This window comes from Rhamphochromis longiceps, linkage group LG16 (genome assembly GCF_057381845.1).
Source record: "Rhamphochromis longiceps isolate RC_006_pf linkage group LG16, R_longiceps_female_GT1.1, whole genome shotgun sequence".
In the NCBI taxonomy this organism is placed as follows: domain Eukaryota; kingdom Metazoa; phylum Chordata; class Actinopteri; order Cichliformes; family Cichlidae; genus Rhamphochromis; species Rhamphochromis longiceps.
The window spans coordinates 6617152-6638897 of NC_140572.1; the positions used below are offsets into that span (position 1 = coordinate 6617152).

General features: G+C 41.0%; 1 protein-coding gene across 1 annotated transcript in view; it reads left to right on the forward strand.

Moving 5' to 3' along the window:
* Positions 1 to 21746, forward strand: part of slc49a4 (solute carrier family 49 member 4) — a 54871-nt gene that overhangs the window by 843 nt on the left and 32282 nt on the right. The window contains exons 2-5 of the mRNA XM_085385370.1: positions 3368 to 3461; positions 10015 to 10286; positions 10992 to 11121; positions 15922 to 16030. Coding sequence (XP_085241496.1) covers positions 3368 to 3461; positions 10015 to 10286; positions 10992 to 11121; positions 15922 to 16030 — 605 coding nt within the window. The remainder of the gene's footprint in view (positions 1 to 3367; positions 3462 to 10014; positions 10287 to 10991; positions 11122 to 15921; positions 16031 to 21746) is intronic.

Here is a 21746-nt window from a genome sequence, read left to right on the forward strand (position 1 = left end):
TGCATCACCTGACTGTAGAAGTTTGTAATGACCACGCTGGTTGTCAGATGACAAAAACAGTAACAAGGCACTAACAACACCAGACTGCTGGTCCATGCACAATCTTGCCAAGAAGTTGCATAACTCACCTTAACAATTAGGTGTTTTTGTTGCCTAATTTATTTGTAGGCAACTCGATAATGGTATCTGCTTCTTTCAGTAACTTGTTGTAAATTCTTCCTGGTGTAGATTCCACTCAGACCTTACAAAAAACCTTGTGGTCATGTCTGCATCTGAGTTAAGAGGTGTCAACCATGGTGTGCCCTTGCAAAAAGACTTCTATGACTTGCAAAGGTTGTGATATGCTTAGATCTAATTCAGCTCGACTGTGGGGAAAGTACTTGGTTTCCCTTTGGGAAAACTGGGCACCAGTGGCAGACCTGCCTGTTTTCCTCTCATTTAAAGTGAGCATGGTTTTGTTCTGTGAGCACAGAAAGCAACCTGGACCCTCATGATACTCATATGGAGTCTGATTTTGAGGGTTTGGTTAGAAACACGCACATGAGTAATCCCATCGGTGGTCATGTTGTAGAGCTCTGGGAATGCTCTTCCAGTTCCTTTTTGCACAAACTTGCACATACACTATTGCTGTTGTGTCAAAGCCTTAAATGGGCCTGTCCAACTGCCACTATGTACCAGCCCTCCCCTGGTATCTCCTCACTCATGAGACAGTGCCAAGAGACAGGTAGCTGGACTACCTGTGTAAATTGAATGGGCTGCATATACCATCTCATGGTGCCAGTTGTGACAAGGACATAAAATGAATATCTAAATATATGGAAGTAACTATAGCTTTTCGGCTGCAGTTGTAGTGATCATTAACTTGCCCTTCATGTCAACAAACTGTCTCTTGAGCACGTAGATGCATACTGTGCATTGAAGTATGCAGCTGTAAACTTGCAGGTCTCATTTACGGTAGATGGCCTCCAGCATTTCTCTAAAATATGTTGCTGGCTTTTTCTTTCATTTACTGGAAATGTGGTCACAGTTGTGCATGCATTCATTTAGAGAGCTGCTCAGTACAGCTAAAGCCTTCTCAAGACAAACATTATGAATGTTTTGTTTTTCACTCATAAGTACTGATGAACAATTGAGGAGCATGAATAATAAATGACAAAAACATAAAAATTGCATATTGGGAAAAGCTGGAAGTGGCAAATATTTGCCTTTTTTGTTTGCGCTTTGGTAGAAACAATTTAGCAAATATTAAGATAATAATTTTTGGATTACCTGCTGCACCTAGTTCTAGTTGGCAAACCTTGCAAAGGTGGCTATTTCTATGTAACCTTAATGCAGAACTACAACTGCTTCTCGGCCTCTGTGTCTATGAAGGTGCCATAGACATAGGAAGTCAATATAGCATCAGCTTATATGATATGAAGTGGGGAAGCTTTCCAGTTTATTGGAATACGTTCAAGCTTCTCTTTTTCTTCCGTTGATACTGCTCAGAATGGTTTTATGAGGTTGTATATTATAAACTTGTCCAACTCATGGCAGTGAAGCTCTTGTACGTGAGTTGCATACAGTCTTGCTGTTATTTCGCTTTCATGCTCAAAACTTGCACAGTCCTCATTTTTCTAAAAAGAAAGTGGATCAAGGGTCAATAACGGAATTGATAAATAATCTAACTGAGGAGCAGAATTCATAACTGCACTGGTATCAATAAAGTCTGCATTCTGCTCATCAGTTAGACCCAGCCCTACAGGATGTTGTTAATATGTTGATCCTCTTTCCACAGCGGTCATTTAGTTGAACCTGTCAATCAAACATTCAGAAATGGTAGTTCACATGCAGAAAAGAATGGGGAAGTGCACATAATTCTCTAAATGGCTGTCATGTGGATGAAACTGAGAAATGAGACTTGAGTTAATGGTGAAAGAAACAGTTCTCATACTTTTGCTGTTACACAAGTGATATTTAAGAAGGAATTTTCTGTTTTAAGATTTTAGTTGTTGCTTGGTTAGTGATGCTGGCCAATCCCTTTCAGTTATTGGTTAAAACTGTATTTATGTAGACTGTAATCATTAATTTAGATCACTTGTGAATAATTGGCCATGTTTAACTAGAGCTTATTGTATAATAATTGCACTACAGTATATTTCTAACTAACCAGGCAGCTCAGTCTTTCTCTTGGCAATACTTTCGTTAAAGCTGTAACAGATTTTTGGGTCAAGTTGTCAACTCAAAAGGCAGATGAGAAATGTAACGTTGTAATGTTGGCTGCAAATTATAATAATCAGAATCAGAATACTTTATTGATCCCTGGGGGAAATTATTTAATAATAATGTGTATTTTTAGAATCCCCATTAGGGCAGGGCAATATGGCCAAAAATATTTATCATGATATATATTTGGAAAATTTGCGACAACGATATAACTGACGATATAAGTGGCGCGAGACAAAATACTTTACAACTCCACAACTTTATTAGTGCAAAAAACCCCATCAATGTATTTTCACTTAAACAAGCAGCTGTTTTTTTTTTTTATGTGCATGCGCTTGCATGCTCTACCAAAAAATGTGCTTTGGTGTGTATCTGAGGGAAGAAAGTCAAACCAGTTCCACACCACTGAAGTTGCAGCATTTTTACAAACCAATTCTGGTTCATCTGTTTCATTCGACGATCCGCTTTCGCCCTTCTCCATCGCCGCCATGCTTTTTCTGCCATGTGTAAACTAAGGCACTGCGCATGCGCATTTTACCCATTTTCTATCGCGATATTTCATTTTCTTATCATTGCCTAACATTATACCGGTATTAACGTGAACGGTATGATATGACCCAGCCCTAATCCCCATAATTCTTAAATGCTCCTCATACAAACAAAGGCAGTAAGAAACATGGTTTTAAGTAGCATTATTATCACTTTGATCTTGAAGGAGAGGTCAGAGGTCAGCAGTGACAGGATGTTTTAATCTTCATGCAGTACTTCCTGACCCCCCTCTACACCCCTTCAGAGTTTTATCAGCATTCATTCATAACTTTTCGTGCTCTCAGACTGACATCAACACTACCAAAAACATAATCTCCTTGGTCAAGGTAATTATGTAAAATATTTGTTCCAGATTTTAAAATGTGTTAATTTGCTGCTTTCCTCTGTTATCATTCTTTGCTTATTATCTATTTATTTATTTTATAGTCTCTTATAGCTCCAGGAAACTGGATTTTGTTTTTACTTTTCTCTTTTTATTGTTAGATAACTAATTCAATAAGAACAGAAATAATCCTTTGTCGTAGCAAAAATTGAGAAATCCCTACCATGTTCACTGCTGTCTCTTTACTTTTTCTTACACGTCAGTGTTGATGCAGTGTGTTGTGTATTCCAGGTTTGCGAGCATCCCTCCTCCTCTCTACCCTCTTCATGGTGCTAGGAGCAGCTCTAAGAAGTATCCCACTGACAGGCCAGCCTTTGAGACGATGGTAAGAAGCCCGTGTAAATATTAAGGTAGCAGATGGCGGCACGATGCAAGTGTGATGATGATCATTTGAAAGATTTTGGAAAGGCGGTGCAAAGTGACTCATGAGCTGCACTGCAGTTATACAGGTTCTATAGTCTCCATAACTCAGTTTAGGCAAATTTTCTGAGTGAGTGCCGTAATCATTTTAGGACCAGCTTTGCACCGCGTTTCATTGAAAATGAAATGAGCTACTGGCCAAAGTTACTTAGGACCATGGAAAAGTTACCCTTGTGTGATGTTTGCCAATGCGTGCAATGCGTTTGACAAGATTACACAAATTGGGATTTGGCAGTACGTGAAAAACTAAACTTTTTTTCATATAATTGTTTCCATTCAGTTTTTTTAAAAGAAGAAATATGAATCATTTAATCAGTAACAGTTAATCAAGATGGCATGCACAGATGTCAGAGGTCCATAATTTTCTGTTGTCATGTCAATTTTGTGCTTTCTAAATGTTCCAAGATGGTCACCAGCAAAAGTATTGGACAGAATAATAAAGTAATTACATTTCAAATTGCACTGAAGGGACAAAAGGTCACATATCGCAACACAACAAACAGTAATTATCAACCTCTTGATATCACTACAGGAAAAATCAGAGTTACTAAAGTCAATAAATCATGAATGTCTGCACAAAAGTGGCCTCTTAGGGTCTTGTACTGTATGCATTTGTACTGAAGCTGAGGTCGTGCTTCTTTTTCATTCTTGATATGCAGATTTGTAACTGCATAGAGACAATGAGACTATTTATGTGGCAGAGGATGTGATTGTGAAGGACAGATCAACACTGTGTGGACGCTTTGCTTCTTTTGGTGTCTTTGCTGGCAGTTTTCTCACTTATCAGACAGCATTTTGACAGGCTGTTGCTGGAAACCAGTTTCCCACTTTCATTCTCATTTTCACTTGAGTTCAGTGTTCTCATTTTTAGAAAGGGTAAGAGCTCAGAGAAGGTCATTTCAATTATACAGTGCCTTAAAAAATCTAATTTCCTTGAATATTTTTGGTGGTAATCTGTGTAATGATTCCTGTTGGGCTTCACAATGAGGCAGTATGTTATAATGAATAAAGAGAATCATATTTCCATGGAATAAGTCACATATCACTTTCACTTTATGCAGTTGGAGCTTTTTAAAATAGGTTTTGGCTTTCAAAGAGCAGATAAATTAATTTGTTTCTCTTTTTCTGTCTCGTGAGGCTGCACTAAGAAAACCTAGCTGCTAATATAGTGATACGGCCTAAAGAAAGAAATAAGGCAGGAAAAGCTCCTGGCAGTGTACAAGGAGAATAACTGATATAACCACGATCTCCAGGCGATAGTCTGTCCCAAAAAAGTATTTACAGTTTGGAGTGAAATATCAAGCTTTGCAACTTTAATTTATGATTATAAAATTGAGTTTTTGTATTTTTGTCAGCCTGTTTGTAATAACCCTAAAGCTTTAAATCAGGAGTAGCCTAAGTCCTCTTAAAAGAAAGATGCAATACATTTGGGCCATGTGCAGATGTGGGCAGATGTCTTATCTGGGAAACTGACCTTTGATAGATTACAGTGTGACCTAAAAGCTTAATATTATTAATGTGTTTTCATTGGCAAATTACTCTCGCTGAGACAGGGATGTTCCCATTTGGAACTACCTGTTATGTAAAAGGGACAAATACCAAAGCAAAGGAGTTTCTTGTCAGGAAATCTGTCTTCATGCAGTAAAAGCTGAGCTTCATCAAAGCTACCATATGGCCTTAAAAAAAAGTCTCCAATAAAGAGCGACAGTGACCTAAATCTGGCCTGCAAACAGAGCTATGGAATCTTTTTTTCTTGTTGTTGTTCGAGAGACTGTAGAGAGCTGAAGTTTTTATTTTAGCACTAAATTTAAAGACATAACTTCAGAATAATGAAGAGCACTCCAGTGTCTTTACACTACTAAAGTGTTGGTGGATTTAAATTATTTAGAAACAGATTCAGAAGAGACTGCATCCTATATCCTGACTTTCAGTTCTTAGAGGGCAGCAATACTGGATTCTACACTTCCATATTTCTTATTTATCATTTTTATTAGTCTCTGCCTGGTAATGGTCAGTGTCTCTCCTCTTTTTCAGTTTGAAAATGCAGTTGCAAATTCATATACCTCCAGCAGTGACATGTAAACTCAGCTTCAATCGTTAAACTTTAACAACAGCATGCGCATCGTTGAGTGTTGGTCTGTGAAGCTGAAGTGGTTTTTAGCCTAATCACATCTTGTAAGCTGAAGGTAAAAATATCATCTCCACAAAGCATAACTTTGACTTGACATAAATTATTTAAAAAAATAAATCCCAATGCACGTGCATGCACACATATTTCGACCACGCTAATGTTGCAAAAGGCTTTTACTGTAAAGAGGAAATGGAATAAAATACCAAGCTCTTCCTCTTCTTTTTGGACGCGCTCGAGGGCAGTATTGTTAGAAGTTTTCAACTTGCCTCTCGCTGTTGCTCGAGTGTCACTTCAGTCCAAAAGCCAGTCACACAAGCAAGCTTTCAATTTCACCTCTGCTGAATCCAGCCATGACATATCAAGTTTTTATGTCCGCTCAGGTCGAGCTAAGAGTTTTTAACGCTGCCCGCTGTGCACCCGTACCACGATGAGAGTTATGCTGCTCTGCTGCGACCTTCAGCTCTTTAGATACGGCATTCAAAGTGGAAAACAAGATAGGATGGCGAAAGCAAAGAGGACATGAATCACACGGCAAATGTTAGTGTGTCACAGTTCAGTTTAATTTGCATATTAAATGTTATAGGTCATAGATCTTAAGGCGATGAACGGCATACTGGATTATTATAGAACTGTAGAGACTCAAAGCTTAATGTAGCTGGATCACCAGTAGAGGTCACTCTTTGCTTTGCAGTAGTGATCAAAATGCAAGGGCTTTGTTTACTGACGGGTGTCGCTGATGAATGTGCTGCCTGTCATGCAGAGGATACTTATCAGATGGATGATGATGTAGATTACCTTAGAGAGGGAATCGCGACATAATGGAGCAGTTAAGTTTTTCAGATTCCTGAAGTTTGGATATGGTGTTCAAGGACATTGCAGGCGGGATCAAACAATAGTTTGAGGAGACGTCTATCCAGGTTTAGAAACCGTGACATTCCTTCAGTAACCCCCTGCAGATCTGTTTGCTCCAGATTCCTTTTCATGTTTAAAAAGGCGATTACCTCTTTGTTTTTATGATAACCTCTTGAGGAAGTAAGGCGTCTCTTTGTTTTGAGGTTTTAAGATCCATTTTTGAAAATCAAAGGGAGCTGTGAATGTTTGAACACTGAAAAGTGGAACTTTCTCTCTTTTTTTTTTTTTTCTTTCTTTCTTTTTTTTTTTAAATGAGATCTTCTGTGAAGCCACATTTAAAAAGTGTTTGTTTTGTGAGGTTCAGTCAAGGAGATAAAAGGTGCTGTTAAATTGGCAGTCACTGATTAGACCTTGCTGTGATTAGTTCTGCTCTCAAATCAAAGGTTATTTTTCTTTTTTCAAACCCTTCTCATTTCCCTGGCTTTTCATGCGTCTACTAGTTTCTGTTGCTATTTCAATCTCCGTCTGTGTTATGAATTCGAATACAGACCAGCTGTGTGATTAGCGTCTATCAGTTACATCTCAGACTCACTCCGACAATGTCTGATTGGCCATCAGAAAAAAAAAAAATTGTGGATCCCATCGTATTACTCCAACAATTGCGATGGTGCCATTTTCAAGGCGGAATTGGTTTGGCCTTTTTGTGATGGCTGAATTTTGGTCTGTCAGCTCAGGCAGAGCAGAAGCAGTCAAATGACTTCGCTGTAGTGCAGGTTTCTTTGTCTCATTCTCAATCAGATTCAGTCTGACAGGGTTCATAAATAGTGATTAATCATCTCTTCTTGAAAAAGCTGCTCTATTCCCTCTCTTTGCTTCGCCAGCCACAGTGCAGTCTCATGTGACCGCTCATCCTCGTGTTAGTCACCATCCGTCCTCATCACCTGTCATATTAAAGGCACTTTTTTTTAGTCTCATCTGTTCTCTAATCTAATACAGCGAGGCTGGTTACTGACCAAACTTTGTCAAACTTTTTAAAAGGTGTGAAGTGCTGAAAGCCACCGTCGACTGTTCAGGTTATTAGTTGATTCCATAAGTTTTAATTTGGTTTGTATTGTGCATGAAATGCAATTTAAAAACAAAACAGTTGAGCTGCTTCGATTGTTGGTGAGATTCAAAATGAGATCACTGTAGGTCACAGTTACTGTTGTAAATTATGCTGCGTATCTTTGTCTCTTTAAATGTCGGTTTTGTTTTTGTTTTTTTGGAGAAAGTTGATTAGAGTGCCGGGTTTGGAATAATCATCATCTAATGAAAATGTCTAGTACAGCAGGTGGACAGGACCACTCTGTCTGCACCCTTTTGAGTCCTGAATAAGACCGTAATCAGTACGTGCGCCCAAAAACCTGATTGGGACTGTTGTGCTAGTTGGCTCCGGGTAGCTCTCGATTTCAATTCAACAGACACAATGACAGACAGCCAGCTTGACTCAAAGGCTCGGTGTGGTAGGTAAAAAAATGTCATATGTATCAAGAACATATTATAAATCATGTCGTTGTTACCATAAAATACAAATTAAATGTTAGCTTTTGCTCACATCGTGCTGCCTAATTCATAGACCTGCTTGCTTCGTGCTACCTGCATTGCCATCTTTGCACACTGACCCATCCAAATGGAGGACGGCCACAATAAGATGCCAACTATTGCAGCTGTAGATTTTGTTTTTGCCAGTACACACAAGTCTTAATCATACAGAGATTATACCAGTGGCTCCATAGTGTAGTGGTTTACACATTTACACAAGCAGAGGATCCCTGCTTAGATCCCGGGGAGATTGAAAATCAAAAAATCTGCCAAATCAAAGATGCAGAGCTACCAAAGTAGTCTCTGTTGCTGCAAATCATTTTCTGAATGTTTCAAGAGGTTTTTATGCAGTAGGGTAGATAGAAAAGCACATTTGGTGCTTGAGAGCATGAAGACCACTTATTTTTGGTTCTGGCTGCTCTGTCAACACCTCGTTTGCTGAATCTGGTGTTTATGTTTAGTTAAGAAGTAATGATGGGGAGACTCTTTGATAGAAATCATGTAGAAATCATGAAAACATAATGACAAGTGATGTAATGATAACCTACATGCTTAAGTGAAAATGACAGTGTGACGCCAATAATGAGGATAAATTTTTACTGCTTGTTGCTCACACTTCCCCTCTCACATAATTAGATGAAGAAAATGACAGCTGTAAATACAGCAGTGTCCTGGCACTGGGTTCATCTGCATCCTGTCGAGTTAACTCACTCGGTACAGAAATGACACACGTTGGATGCGGAGGAGTCAAAGACATGTCTGCACCAACGCAAATGACCAGATCAGAGAAGCTCGATGATGTCAGAATCGTGTAAACGGGGACTCGGATAACCAGGTTATTCAGTGTCAGTGTTGAAAACATACCCAGTTAGCGATAAAGACTGAGAAACAAGGAAAGAAGAGGTGGGATGAATAAAAAGTATGAGGCACAGAGTATTTTAGGAGGTGTTGGTGTGTAGGAGGGGATGTTAGCAGGTCTGAGATGTGGGAAGAAGATAGAGGGTGAACAAGTTATTCTCCAATCAGCCTGTCACTGACCACAGCACTTTGTATTCTGCTGTGACACATTTATCTGTGAACCCCAGAGGCAGTGGACTCCAAAGTTAGAACGAGTTAGAGGGCAGAGACATGTCAGCACAGTGGAGACTGAACAAACTAGTTTATGCCTGCTTTAGACATAAAGCAGGCATAAACTATATTGTTTCGACAGGGCTCAGTATTAGAATTAAAGGTTTTGTCAAACAAAATGCCATTCAAGGAATTTTTTTATATTAAGTGTTAGTGTAAAATCTAATAATTTTGATACTGATAATATTTTTTCAGTCAATATTATAGAAGATTTTTAAATGGCATAAGCTCAGAATTAACCCAACATCTTCACGTGTCCCCCTCTCCTCTCTCGTTCTCTTCTCTCCCTGCTGAGCCAGGGAGTCTTTACTGAGCGTACAGACAATCAATCAGCCGTGAGCCGTCTCCAGCGGCTGGCTGTCTCGGTCAGACAGTTCTGGAGGGGGCCGTGGGGTGGTGGGGGTGCTGGTGGAATCCGGGGACATCTCAGAATACATCTGTCTCACACAATTCAGTCTGAAGGTGCAGAAGTTAGAAAGAAACTTCAGGGGCAGGTGGTTACTTGACTCCTCTGGGATAATTATGCCTTTATTTTTATTCCCTCGCCTGTTATTCGTCCTTTAGATGCTCAAAAGAAATGCCTCATTACTTTATGTCCTTATTTAGTTTATTTTGAACTTAATAGGGATACTGAGGGTGATGCTCTGCTGCTGCCGTTTTGTTTGTTTCAATGGGATATCAGAGAAGTGTTTTCCTGGCACATCTTGATATGAGGCATGTATGTCTTCTAAATAAGAACGTTTTTTTTTTTTTTTTTCTTTTACAGGTTGATACACGGAGGTCAGTTGCTTAATGGTTTAGCCGGCCCCACCATGATGAGCGCCGGCCCCTATCTGTCCACCACATGGTTTGCCCCTGATCAGAGAGCCACAGCAACAGCCGTGGCCTCACTCTTCTCCTACCTTGGAGGCGCCGCTTCATTCATAGTGGGACCTCTGATAGTTCCAGCTCCCAATGACACTCAGGCACTAACCACGATCTCGGCAGCGGTTTCCGACATCTTCATCTGGGACAGGATCCAGCTAGTAATGTATGCAGGTACTAAGAAAAAGCAAGAGCCTCTGAGGGCAAGTTGGATCGATATCGCATCATTTCGACATCATGTCAGCCCCGTCAAGGGACAGAAATACAATCAGGCGAAAGGATCCAAGAATATTGCACAAACACCAAAAACACCAATTATAATCTTCATAACTGCGTCTCTGAATAATGGCTTTTTAGGGCTGATATGCTTAACTGATTCAGAAAATTAAAAGCATGCTGAAAAGAGAAACAGGCATGCTGTAATAGATTGAGGCAGCGGCTTTTGTTTAACCTAAGGTAGTATTGTTATTAATTTCTTAAGGGCAAAGCGGATACATTTTTGTGAATCAAAAGTTTTGCAGGTTTTCAGAAGTAAAAAGGAGTCACATAAGAAGTAAGCTGATATTGTATCACTTATCATATGATGGAATGAAAGCGACCCACTAATGTGGCTACAATGGAGCTTTTTAGTAAATGCATTGCTTTTTTTAAGAGACGAGTTGTGATATCAGCTGATGCTATGTCAGATTGCATCGTTTTGTTAGATGCATTTATTCTACAGTCTTGTCTAGTGGGCTGTTATGTTCATCACGGGGATGGCTTCAGAGGACTTCTAGATGTCACGGTGACCTTTTTTTAAAATGTCAAACTGGACTGACTGTCTCATCTTTGAAAATAACATGTATGTCTCTTTTCCTCTACGTCGCTGTGCTCCGGCAGAGTTGGCTGCTATTGCTGTGCTTTTTGGAGCAGTCCTGCTCTATTTCCCTGCACGCCCACCAATGCCTCCCAGCGTGGCTGCTGCAAGCCAGAGACTCAGTTACAGGAGCAGCATCTGCAGACTTCTTAGGTAAAGTCCAATGCACACATAGATGATGTCTTCTGGTAGTCCAAAATCATGTGAAAGATGATGTTGAGACCATTCTTTCAAAACCTTATTCAAGAGGCCTAATTTAATATGTCCTTGATTTTAAATAGATTACAAAAGATGTGTATTTGGACTTTGCTTCGTGCGGTGCTATTTTGTATGAAAGCGGTCTCTAAGAGAGCAGTTGTTAGCCTGTTTGAAGCATTTATTCTGCTCTGCGGATACATTCAGTCTATTTTGGTGATGCAAAGTATGCTTCTTGTCTCAGAAAGTGACAGAATCTTATGTTACAGTTGGCACTCACCATCTGCCTGGCCTGTTATCAAAGAAACTCCAGCCTTCGCTCTAGATTTGTCACTAAGCTCTGGCCACTGTTGAAAAAAGACATCACCCTGCATCTACACTGTGAGGGTTAGTTACTTACAATAACTCTCAAGAGACACAGCTGATGCATGTAGCTGGAGAAGAAGAGAGATGTTCTGTTATGTTGAGGATCTGACTCTCTGTGGGCTTTTTCTTCCCCCACCCTGGGAAAGGGTACAGGCGAGGTCTACACGGCAATCTAGAAACGATGATTAAATAACACTTTATTATAAACCTTGCAGCCCCATATCCCTATATGTCTTCAAACTTTCCACCATGGGGATAGTAATCCTCTGGGCCACGAGGAAACAGCATTGCCCCAGAATCAGTGCCCTGGCTTGTAAAGAAATGAGGCCTGTGGCAGTGGCCATAGTTTGGATTAAGGCTGGGGAAGGGTGAAGAGAAGGGAAAAAGCTGGATGATGGCAGCCAGGAAGTTGGCCCAGCTTGGTTGGCTACTCTCGGTCCCCTGAAGTAAGAAATGGCTTCACTACAGGGCCAGACTTTCCACAGGCCTCTGACCAGCACAGACAGGTTTAACTCATTAAAGAGTTCAGAAACTTATGCGATCAGGCTGATATCGATCTAATACGTGTTTTTTGACACATTTTATTCATGCGCACATGCTCATCCGTGCAGAGGTTTCTGGCCAACTTAACTAGGCCATCCAGCTGTGAGGGTTTCTGTTCCACTTGTGATAGGCAGGCTTCCAGTGACCTGTTTGGGCAACATGTTGTATCTCAGTCCAGCAACATCAAGCCGTACAGTTGTCCTGCAGGGACTGGGCATGTAGCAGGAAAAGTGACTTGAGTCTTTGTGGCCTTGTGCACTCATAGAGCAGTTAGACAAAACGATTGCCTTAGTTTGAGAACTTTAAAGCTTTACTTAGTGAAATTTTAACTTCTTATAATGACTCTAATTGTAATTTATTAACCACACTGCAGCTTTCCATGAAACGTATCCAGATGTTTTAGGTTTCACTGTTTACTATTGTGTTCAGTAGTGTTTCTCACCCTGATTACAGGCGGATCAAAGAATTTGGCTGTTTGAACTTATTTTACCTCACTGTGTAACATCATTTTGCATCACTTTTAGGTATCTTCAAGCCGGGGTTTGCTGTGAGTAGCTGATAATCCACCATGTGGAATAATTGGTAGTTGGACTGATAGAGACAGGGAATTGGTCCTGTATGGACAGGATCTGTTTGGTATTGGGCCCGATACCAAGATGGCAGATTTGAATAGTGCACCTCGCGCAGCATTTTGTAGCCTTCACAGTGATGGCAGGTACCCGCTAACTTGCCATTAAGCTTGATGCTTATCTATTGATGTATCTGTTCATCCATTTATCTGTCAGGGTCCGAGCACTGGTTAACGATCTTCAGCTTGATGAGTGCTTCCAGCTGTTCACATCTGCTGCCACAGCAGCAGTCTAATTAGAAACCTGGATGTCTCCACACATGGTGCAAAGTTATCATTGTATTCTCATCACCCGGTGTGGTGATACTAAACAGGCCGAAGCTTGACTATTAATGACCCCTTCCTCCCACCCCCAGTCATACTCACTTTGAAAGTTGTCATTTTGATGCATTGCGCTCCAGCCGGTTCTGCCAAGGACACTTAGCTGATGACACCGGCAGCTTTGAGACTCCTTTGGAAATATTTCATCCCCAGCAGGAAGTGGAGAGGAGAAAAAACTTACCAATAGATGGTGTCTGCCTGCTTGCATTTGGTTATCTAAGTAAGCTCATCTTTAGAGGGGAAAAAAATGCATGGATATGGATTTCCTGTTGTTGTGGCAAGGTTAATGAAAAGGGTGCTAATAGGAAAAGCAGGGGGAGTACTTTGTCACAGGGCTTTTATGACTGTCCCTACGTACTCTGTCCAAGGCCAAACCGCTTCATACTGCTTAAGATGAGACAAGCCGTCTGCAGCTGAGAGACTGGCGGCGTTTGTTTTTTCATGTATAATCAAAGCATTCTTCCAATAAAGCGATTCATTGTGTGAGGTTCACCGGTGTCAGGAAAGGGAAGGGCTGTGGATTTGTTTACAGCAACACTACTTTGGCCGTACAGGTAGTTTGTCCTGGGAAGTTCTCTCTCTGTAGTTTGTGTGTATTCGTGAACTTTGTCTGCATTTGGAGCATATGGGCGATGCCGGCCTCAAAGTGTTATCCAGATGTCCCTGCTTGATACCGTTCAGGATGCTGGCTGCATTATAATAAAGCAGGGGCAGAATAAATGTAAGAGTTACCGGTGTCCATAGGAGGAGAAGAAAACAATCTGTGAATCTGCTTCCAGCCCTGCCTCATTTGTCAGACACTGAGTGATTCTAATCACATTGTTTGGGTTGAGGATGTGGCTCTGATTTTTAAATCACCATGTCACCTCACTGGGTGAAGGTGATTAGTGTGGGTGTTTGTGCTCCAAGTGATTGTATTTGACTTTCATGTGATTGGAGAGGTGTTATATATTCTAAATGGATCAACTTTGAGTGTATATTGGGCACACATACATAAATGCACATACACTTTATTAATTTTCTCCCTTTTTGCAAACAGTTCACTGTGAGCTAAACTGCTTGTGTCAGCCTCATGTCTGCTGTAGCATTTAGATTCCTGCTGCTGCAGTTTGATTCCAGTGAACTGATGAACGGTTATTATCTACAAATGGATTTACCTCAAATCAAAGATGCATTTATAGCTTTTAATTTTGAGCAATTGTTACAGTTTTTTTTTAAACAATTAAACATGGTTTTGCAGCTAATGAAACAATAAATGCACACACTAGTGGCTCACGTGCACTTAACTATAACCTCAAACCCCGTCACATTTGTGATTAATTGCAAACGAGTGGCTGTCTTTGAGGAGTTTACAATTAAAAGCAATCCATTTTTCTTTTTCTTTTAAACCACATTGTTATGCAGTGACAGACATAACAGTATCAAAGATCTGACTTTCATTAGAGAGTGGAGTAATAACAATAGATGGTTTAACAGCAACTGTGTAAAAATGTGTTTACACTGTTTTCTCATGAGAGTACCTGAAATGTAAGATGGCAAACGCAGGAAGGCTCTTATAGGTTTGCTATTGAAACAGGTTCATGTGATAGAAAGTGTTCCAGCTATAACAGCAGTCACTGGTTGCAGTCATTATTTTTATTGCCTTATGGACAATTTATAATTGAGTCATTGAACGAGTACATGTCACACACTGTACAGTGCAGTGCCAAGAATTCAGAGTATTCTGAGTGATCATTCAAATTCCTAATTCTGAGTTTTTGGTCCTTATTTTAGATCCTTTAGCTTAATGTTGGCAGCTTCCCACCAGTGTTCATGTTGCTTCTTATCTCTCTGTCTCTGTGCTCTGAACAGGGATGGGTTTTCTGTTGTGACAGGCACAGGGAGATGAGCCAAAGTGGTGTGCCTGTGTGTGCTGTGTATTATCCATGTTGTGAGGACAAAATCTGTTTGCGTAATCACATTGTGGGGGGTGCGGGGCGCGCTCACAACTGTTTAGTGGAATAGGAGCAAGTTGCAGTAATGTTGGTCAGTAAATCTGTGAGTGAAGATTGAGTAAGGTTGGCAAGTAGCAGGAGTAGTTTGTGCTAGTTGTCACTGTCTGGCACAATTTCAATGAACCGCTGGGTGTTTACAGTTGGGGCTAGCATTAAGTTTAGTCTGGGACAAGTGTTGGAGGCAAGTATATAATGTTAGACACAGGATTTACAGAATGCATTAATGTCAGTGAGTACCCTGACAAAGATAGAAGCACTTGAGTGCGTGTGGCTGTGCGTGTCAGGTGGGATGACAGCTGATGGCAGACCTCCAGACATCAATGAACAGGACAGGAAAGACACACCACGTTATGCTGCTTTCATTGTTTCATCTCGGGCCGCTGCTGCTGGGATGTAGGCTGTAATTGGAGGCGGCATTATGCATTCATGCAATTAGTAACATTTAGTGCTTGGATTATAATTATGAACCCCTCAGTGATTCTGCAGAGGATATCCTTTCAATTAAATCAAGTGACCAAGCTCTCACATTTATATGCAGAAGTCTTTAGAGGTACACGAATAAATATCAGATAATCATCTGTTTTTGCTAAAGTAAGAGCGGAGGTAGGAGTAATACACCAATACGCAATTAATATACTATTTATTTTAGGACTGAAATAAACCCAGATGCTTTCAAGGTATGAAAGATCTGGATAACTGCATGTTAAATTGTAGCATTCAGTGAGATACTATCTCTCATTAATTAGTACATACTGTAAACACTTTTGGTCTCAAATCTTTTTCTTTTTCCCAAGATTACATTGATAGATTCTACAAATGTGCTGAAATTTCTGTCTGGAGGCTGGATGATGTATAGTATAATATAGTTTGTTTTCTTGTGATTGACATGTTTAATGTCTCTTTCAGCAATCTGCGGTTCCTGATGATAGCACTGGCCTATGCAGTCCCCACAGGAGTGATTGCTGGCTGGTCGGGCGTCCTCGACATGGTTCTTACACCAGCCAAAGTCAGCCAGGTATGGCACAAATGCGCACACACAGGATAACATACTGCCTTTGCACCAGCTTCAGTAAAGTGAAGTACCTCAAAGCATTCAGTAAGAGGCTGTTTCTTCAGATTTCATTTTTTTTCCAGTGCCCTTTTGAAAGAACAGGTCAGTACTGGTGTTTTGACTGCCTTTTGAGGAAAGTGTGGAGACGAGGTCGGCATTTTTCCTGCATAACAGACTAGTTTTCATCTGGGTTACCCTTTAGGTGGGTGAACTGCAAAAAAATATGTATGAATATTTGTATTTCTCTTATTTGACTAGGTAAGTAGTCAGTTTTCATCCACCTGTGTCTATAATTTGAAAAGCTTTTCACACATGCGGCCCACTGAGTGGAACAATGGGGCGAACAGCTGGGGTCCTTTCTCTTGTTCTCATTGTTGCATCTTGAAATATATCTCAGATGTTCTTCCTGCCAGTAAACTGTAAAGTCTGTTATTATCAAGATGATGCACTGAAATGACATTACACACATATACTGAACAAAAATATAAACGCAACACTTTTGTTTTTGCTCCCATTCCCCATGGGATGGACGTAGAGACCTAAAATTCATTCCAGATACACAATATAACCATCCCTCCCAAACAGTGGTCACAAATCAGTCCAAATGTGTGGTAGTGGGCACATCTGCTATATTGAGATAATCCATCCCACCTCACAGGTGTGCCACATCAGGATGCTGATCTGACATCATGAGTAGTGCACAGGTGTACCTCAGACTGCCCACAACAAAAGGCCACCCTGGAATGTGCAGGTTTTTGCACTATTGGGGGTCTGGGGACCCAGAACCGGTCAGTATCTGGTGTGACCACCATTTGCCTCATGCAGTGCAACACATCGTCGCATGGAGTCTATCAGATTGTCAATTGTGGCCTGTGGAATGTTGGTCCACTCCACTTCAATGGCTGTGCGAGGTTGTTGGATATTCGTGGGAACTGGTACACGCTGTCGTATACGCCGGTCAAGCACATCCCGAACATGCTCAATGGGTGACATGTCCGGTGAGTATGCTGGCCATGCAAGAACTGGGACATTCTCAGCTGCCATCTGCCCTGAACAATGTGAACCATGATTCATCCGTGAAGCGCACACCTCTCCAACGTGCCAGACGCCATCGAATGTGAGCATTTGCCCACACAAGTCTGTTACGGCGACGAGCTGGAGTCAGGTCAAGACCCCGATGAGGACGACGGGCATGCAGTTGAGCGTCCCTGAGACTGTTTCTGACAGTTTGTGCAGAAATTGTTTGGTTGTGCAAACCAATTGTTCCAGCAGCTGTCTGGGTGGCTGGTCTCAGACGATCTTGGAGGTGAACCTGCTGGATGTGGAGGTCCTGGGCTGGTGTGGTTACACGAGGTCTGCGGTTGTGAGGCCGGTTGGATGTGCTGCCATATTCTCTGAAACGCCTGTGGAGACGGCTTATGGTTGAGAAATGAACATTCAATGCACGGGCGACAGATCTGGTTGACATTCCTGCTGTCAGCATGCCAGTTGCACGCTCCCTCATTGCTTGTGGCATCTGTGGCATTTTGCTGTGAGACAAAACTGCACATTCCAGGGTGGCCTTTTGTTGTGGGCAGTCTGAGGTACACCTGTGCACTACTCATGATGTCAGATCAGCATCCTGATGTGGCACACCTGTGAGGTGGGATGGATTATCTCAATATAGCAGATGTGCCCACTACCACACATTTGGACTGATTTGTGACCACTGTTTGGGAGGGATGGTTATATTGTGTATCTGGAATGAATTTTAGGTCTCTACGTCCATCCCATGGGGAATGGGAGCAGTAACAAAGGTGTTGCGTTTATATTTTTGTTCAGTGTAGAACACATGATGATATTCAAGACTGAGAAGTATATTTTGATGTGGAAGGAATTCTGACGTTTGAATTCTAAAGAACCCGTTTGCAAGCCTGTATTAATCCACTCTTGTGCAGGAATAAATACACACTGTCACTCCCCATGTGAAACCTAAAAATAACCAAATATGATCACATATTTTGATTTGGTGCTGTCTTTTTCTGTTTTGCACTTATTGAGCCTACACATAGCTGCGTCTTTTGTGAAGGGCACAATCGATTGAAAATCGCTATCTGCATGCCTGCCAGCCATCTTCCATTTGAGACAGAAAAACAGAGTAATTTTGAGTGGTGCAGCTTGGAGGAAGGAAAAAAGCTCTGGATGGTTTGCATCTTCCAGGTCTCAACACAGCAGCATGTCAAAAGGCAAAGGAAGCATCTTTTCAAGGTTATCGCCAGACAGGTGCTGCTGGAGAGGAGATCACACGCAGCAGAGCGGGGGATGAAACACTTCTTGTCACACCCTCTACATTATACCTCTGTCAAGAGGAAGCAGGGCGCATACCAAATTGTTCTTAGATTTCATTTGTTCTAAAAAGATTTTTTTTTCTCTCAAATTCTTTTTATCCATGACATTTGAAAACACAAAAAGTATGTTGCAGTGAGATGAGCTATCCCTTGGGTATAAAAGTTGAGCTTAAAAATAAATGAAACGATGTGCGTGGTGCAGTACGAATGCAACTGAAGCTTTGTTCTTTGGGTGTGGAGACATTGAAGTCAAGTTGAACTAAGGAAAAGCAAATACTGCATTTTATTTTGTTTTAGCTTAAGATGCACCCACAGATCCCAATCCCAGCTCTAGCTTATCTTGTTTTTCTGTCTGTTTTAAACTTTGACTGTCACATCCAGAGACGGTGCAGACAGACGCTGTGCTGGGAGTAAAATAGGCATTATATAAAAGCAAGCTCTCATCTAATTAGATCTTTTTCTTCTTTCCCCAAGCACCAATGCATTTGCACTGGAATTTTTGTTTAAGTGCAAACTTTTCCCTTTGCATTTGCCTTCAGCTCTTACTGACATTTTAAAATGAACAAAGCATTAATAGCAAAAGAGAAATTTCCTGTTAATTTCTTCTTGCTTTGCAATGATTTGCTCATGTTGGTGCAGGTTTACTCACGAACACATGTTTACACCTTTGCTTTACTGCGGAATCATTTTCTGAATCCACGTCTGGTTGAAATTGGATGTAATGGCTCATCAAACAAATGTTAATATTAGACAAAGATGACCAGATGAGATGCAAAATGCATCATTCAGTTGATGATTTAATTTGAGTGAAAAAAGGTTATCACAAACCGATGTGGAAGTAATTGCCACCTAAACCTAGTAACTGGGTGTGCCAGCCTTGGCTGCAGAACAGCATTCAGTCATTTGCATTGCTGTGGAGGAAATTTTGCTCAGTCTTCTTTGCAGAATTCTTTTTATTCATCCACGCTGGAGGGGTTTCCAGCATAATATTTGTTTTTTAGCGGTTTCTCTAGATCAGGGGTGCCCAATCCCGGTCCTCGAGAGCTACTATCCTGCAGCTTTTAGATGCATCCCTACTCCAACACAGCTGAATCAAATGGTTTGATCTCTTCAGCATGCCATCATGTTTGGCAAAGGCCTGATAACAAGCCATTCATTTGATTCAGGTGTGTGGGAACAAGGATGCATCTAAAAGCTGCAGGACGGTAGCTCTCGAGGACCGGGATTGGGCACCCCTGCTCTAGATCATTGCTTGATGTGTTGCTTTTTAAATTTTTAATCGTTTGGCCTACTTCACTTTGTCAGTTTGACAGATTCTATTTGATGGATGTCTTGATTCAGCAGGTGTGATATTAATCATGCCTGGGTGTGGCTGGTGAAATTTATTCAGTTAAGTCAGATGATTTATCGTAGGTTTGGATAGCTCCCCCCCCCATTAATACATGAAATCCTCGTTCAAAACTACATTAAAAAAAATTATTTTTGTCTAAAATAAAATGTATTTGATCTTTAATGTGTGACAAATGTGCGTAAATGAAATCAGGAAGGGGCAAATCCTTTTTTCACTGCACCGTTTTTCAAATTCTATTTTCACTTCTTTTTCTTTTCTAGTGCACACATTTGGTAACTCAGTTCTGCTGCTGATTCATGCAGTCATTTATCCTTGGTGTGTTTCAAGACCTAACCTCATCTCTCCTCCTCCTCCCTCTCTCTGTCAGCATTTTTCTTACACATGCTTCTTCGGGGTCCTTTTCTGGAATAAAGATGCTTCTGTCATCTGTTTCCGCAGCTAGCCACCCAGCCTGAGTGAGAGGGGACCATGAGTGCCGTGAGGCAGTAAGAGCAATCAGTTGTCACTGGATTAGACAAATGTTGATGTCTCTTTTCTTTTTTTTCCCCTCTCCCCCAGAGTCTATTGGAAATACAAACATGTTCTTGTCCCACAGCAGAGTGTCTGAAAAACTAATAAAGAAATAAAACATGAAGGCGAACGAAACATGCTCTGCAAGTGACAAAGACTGTTACAGCACCTAGCCAGCTCTCTGGTCTCAGTCGTCATGCTGTTTTTTTTTTATGACTTCATGAAATACGACCTAGAAGTGATGTTTAACGACTTACAAGGATTGATTGAGTAAATGACTGGAAGAGGGGCAGAGGCACACGGGGATCTGTTGGCAGGGAAATGACACAGCATGTGGTGATTTGACTGGAGCCCGACTAGGAAACTCACGTTTTCATGTTTGTTTGGTTTATATGCGAGTCTTAAAAATATGCGTGAAATTACTGACGCTCTTAGAACATAGTGTGCACATACAATCACCCCAGGAGGGAAGAAAATGACAAACTCCACCGAGGCCTTGTATCTTCCAGCGAGCAAATACAAGTCAGCAAGTCATGCCTCAATATATTTCCATACTGACACGGTGTGTGCTGTGTGGCCACCCAGAAAAGAGATTGAGACAACAAAATTTGTGTTGTTTTTTATCTTTTGTAAAAAACTCATGTCAGTGATTGCCATTCTTTTCAATTTTGTACCTGCAAATGGGCGCTCTCTTCAAATGCAATCACGCCGCAGTTTCTGTGCCTCTCCACTGTGATTGTTTGTGGTAGGAAATGGGAGTTGGGGTGATACTAGGACAAGAGCCATCGAAACGCAAAAGGATGAGAAAAGTAAAAATGGTCACCTATTCTATTATAACAAGGGTGTGTATTTCTGGAATTTGGATACTAGATGCACAGGGGAAGCGCCAAACGTCCGATGCTAAGGATGCCATTTGAGCTCTAGAGGGGAAATGTGCTAAACCTGCAGATACAAGTATCATCACAATCCGTAGGTCTCGGGAAATGGGTGCTTTAGTGCTTCAGCTCATCAGTTTTTAATGGAGACCCATTTAGAATGCATAGAATTTGAATGCAGATTGCGTCCTGCTTCTTTTAGTAAGATTAGTTTTTCTTTTTCTTTTTTTTTTTTTTTTTAATACCAATACACAACCACTGGGAGTTTTGAAGCACTTTTTAACATGTTCTGCCTTCACATAAAACACTTCTCAGCATTAAACACTGCTTTGTGGATTTTTAGGATTATACGAAGAGATTCAGCATTAGCACAACATGCCACTTCTTCTCAGAGGATCAGGTTTATGACAAGCGATCAAGAGAGAAAACAGAAACAAACACATTAACATGATATGGCTTTCTCCATCCTAACTGCAGTCGTCGCCAGCTTATTGACACAGTCACAAAATAGCAGACATGATTAAGCTTCAGGCTTGGCCTTTTTAAAGGATCCAAGCACTGAGAATGCTGCAGTTAATTAACTCTCCACCCACACATGAAACATAGTAATTTGTATC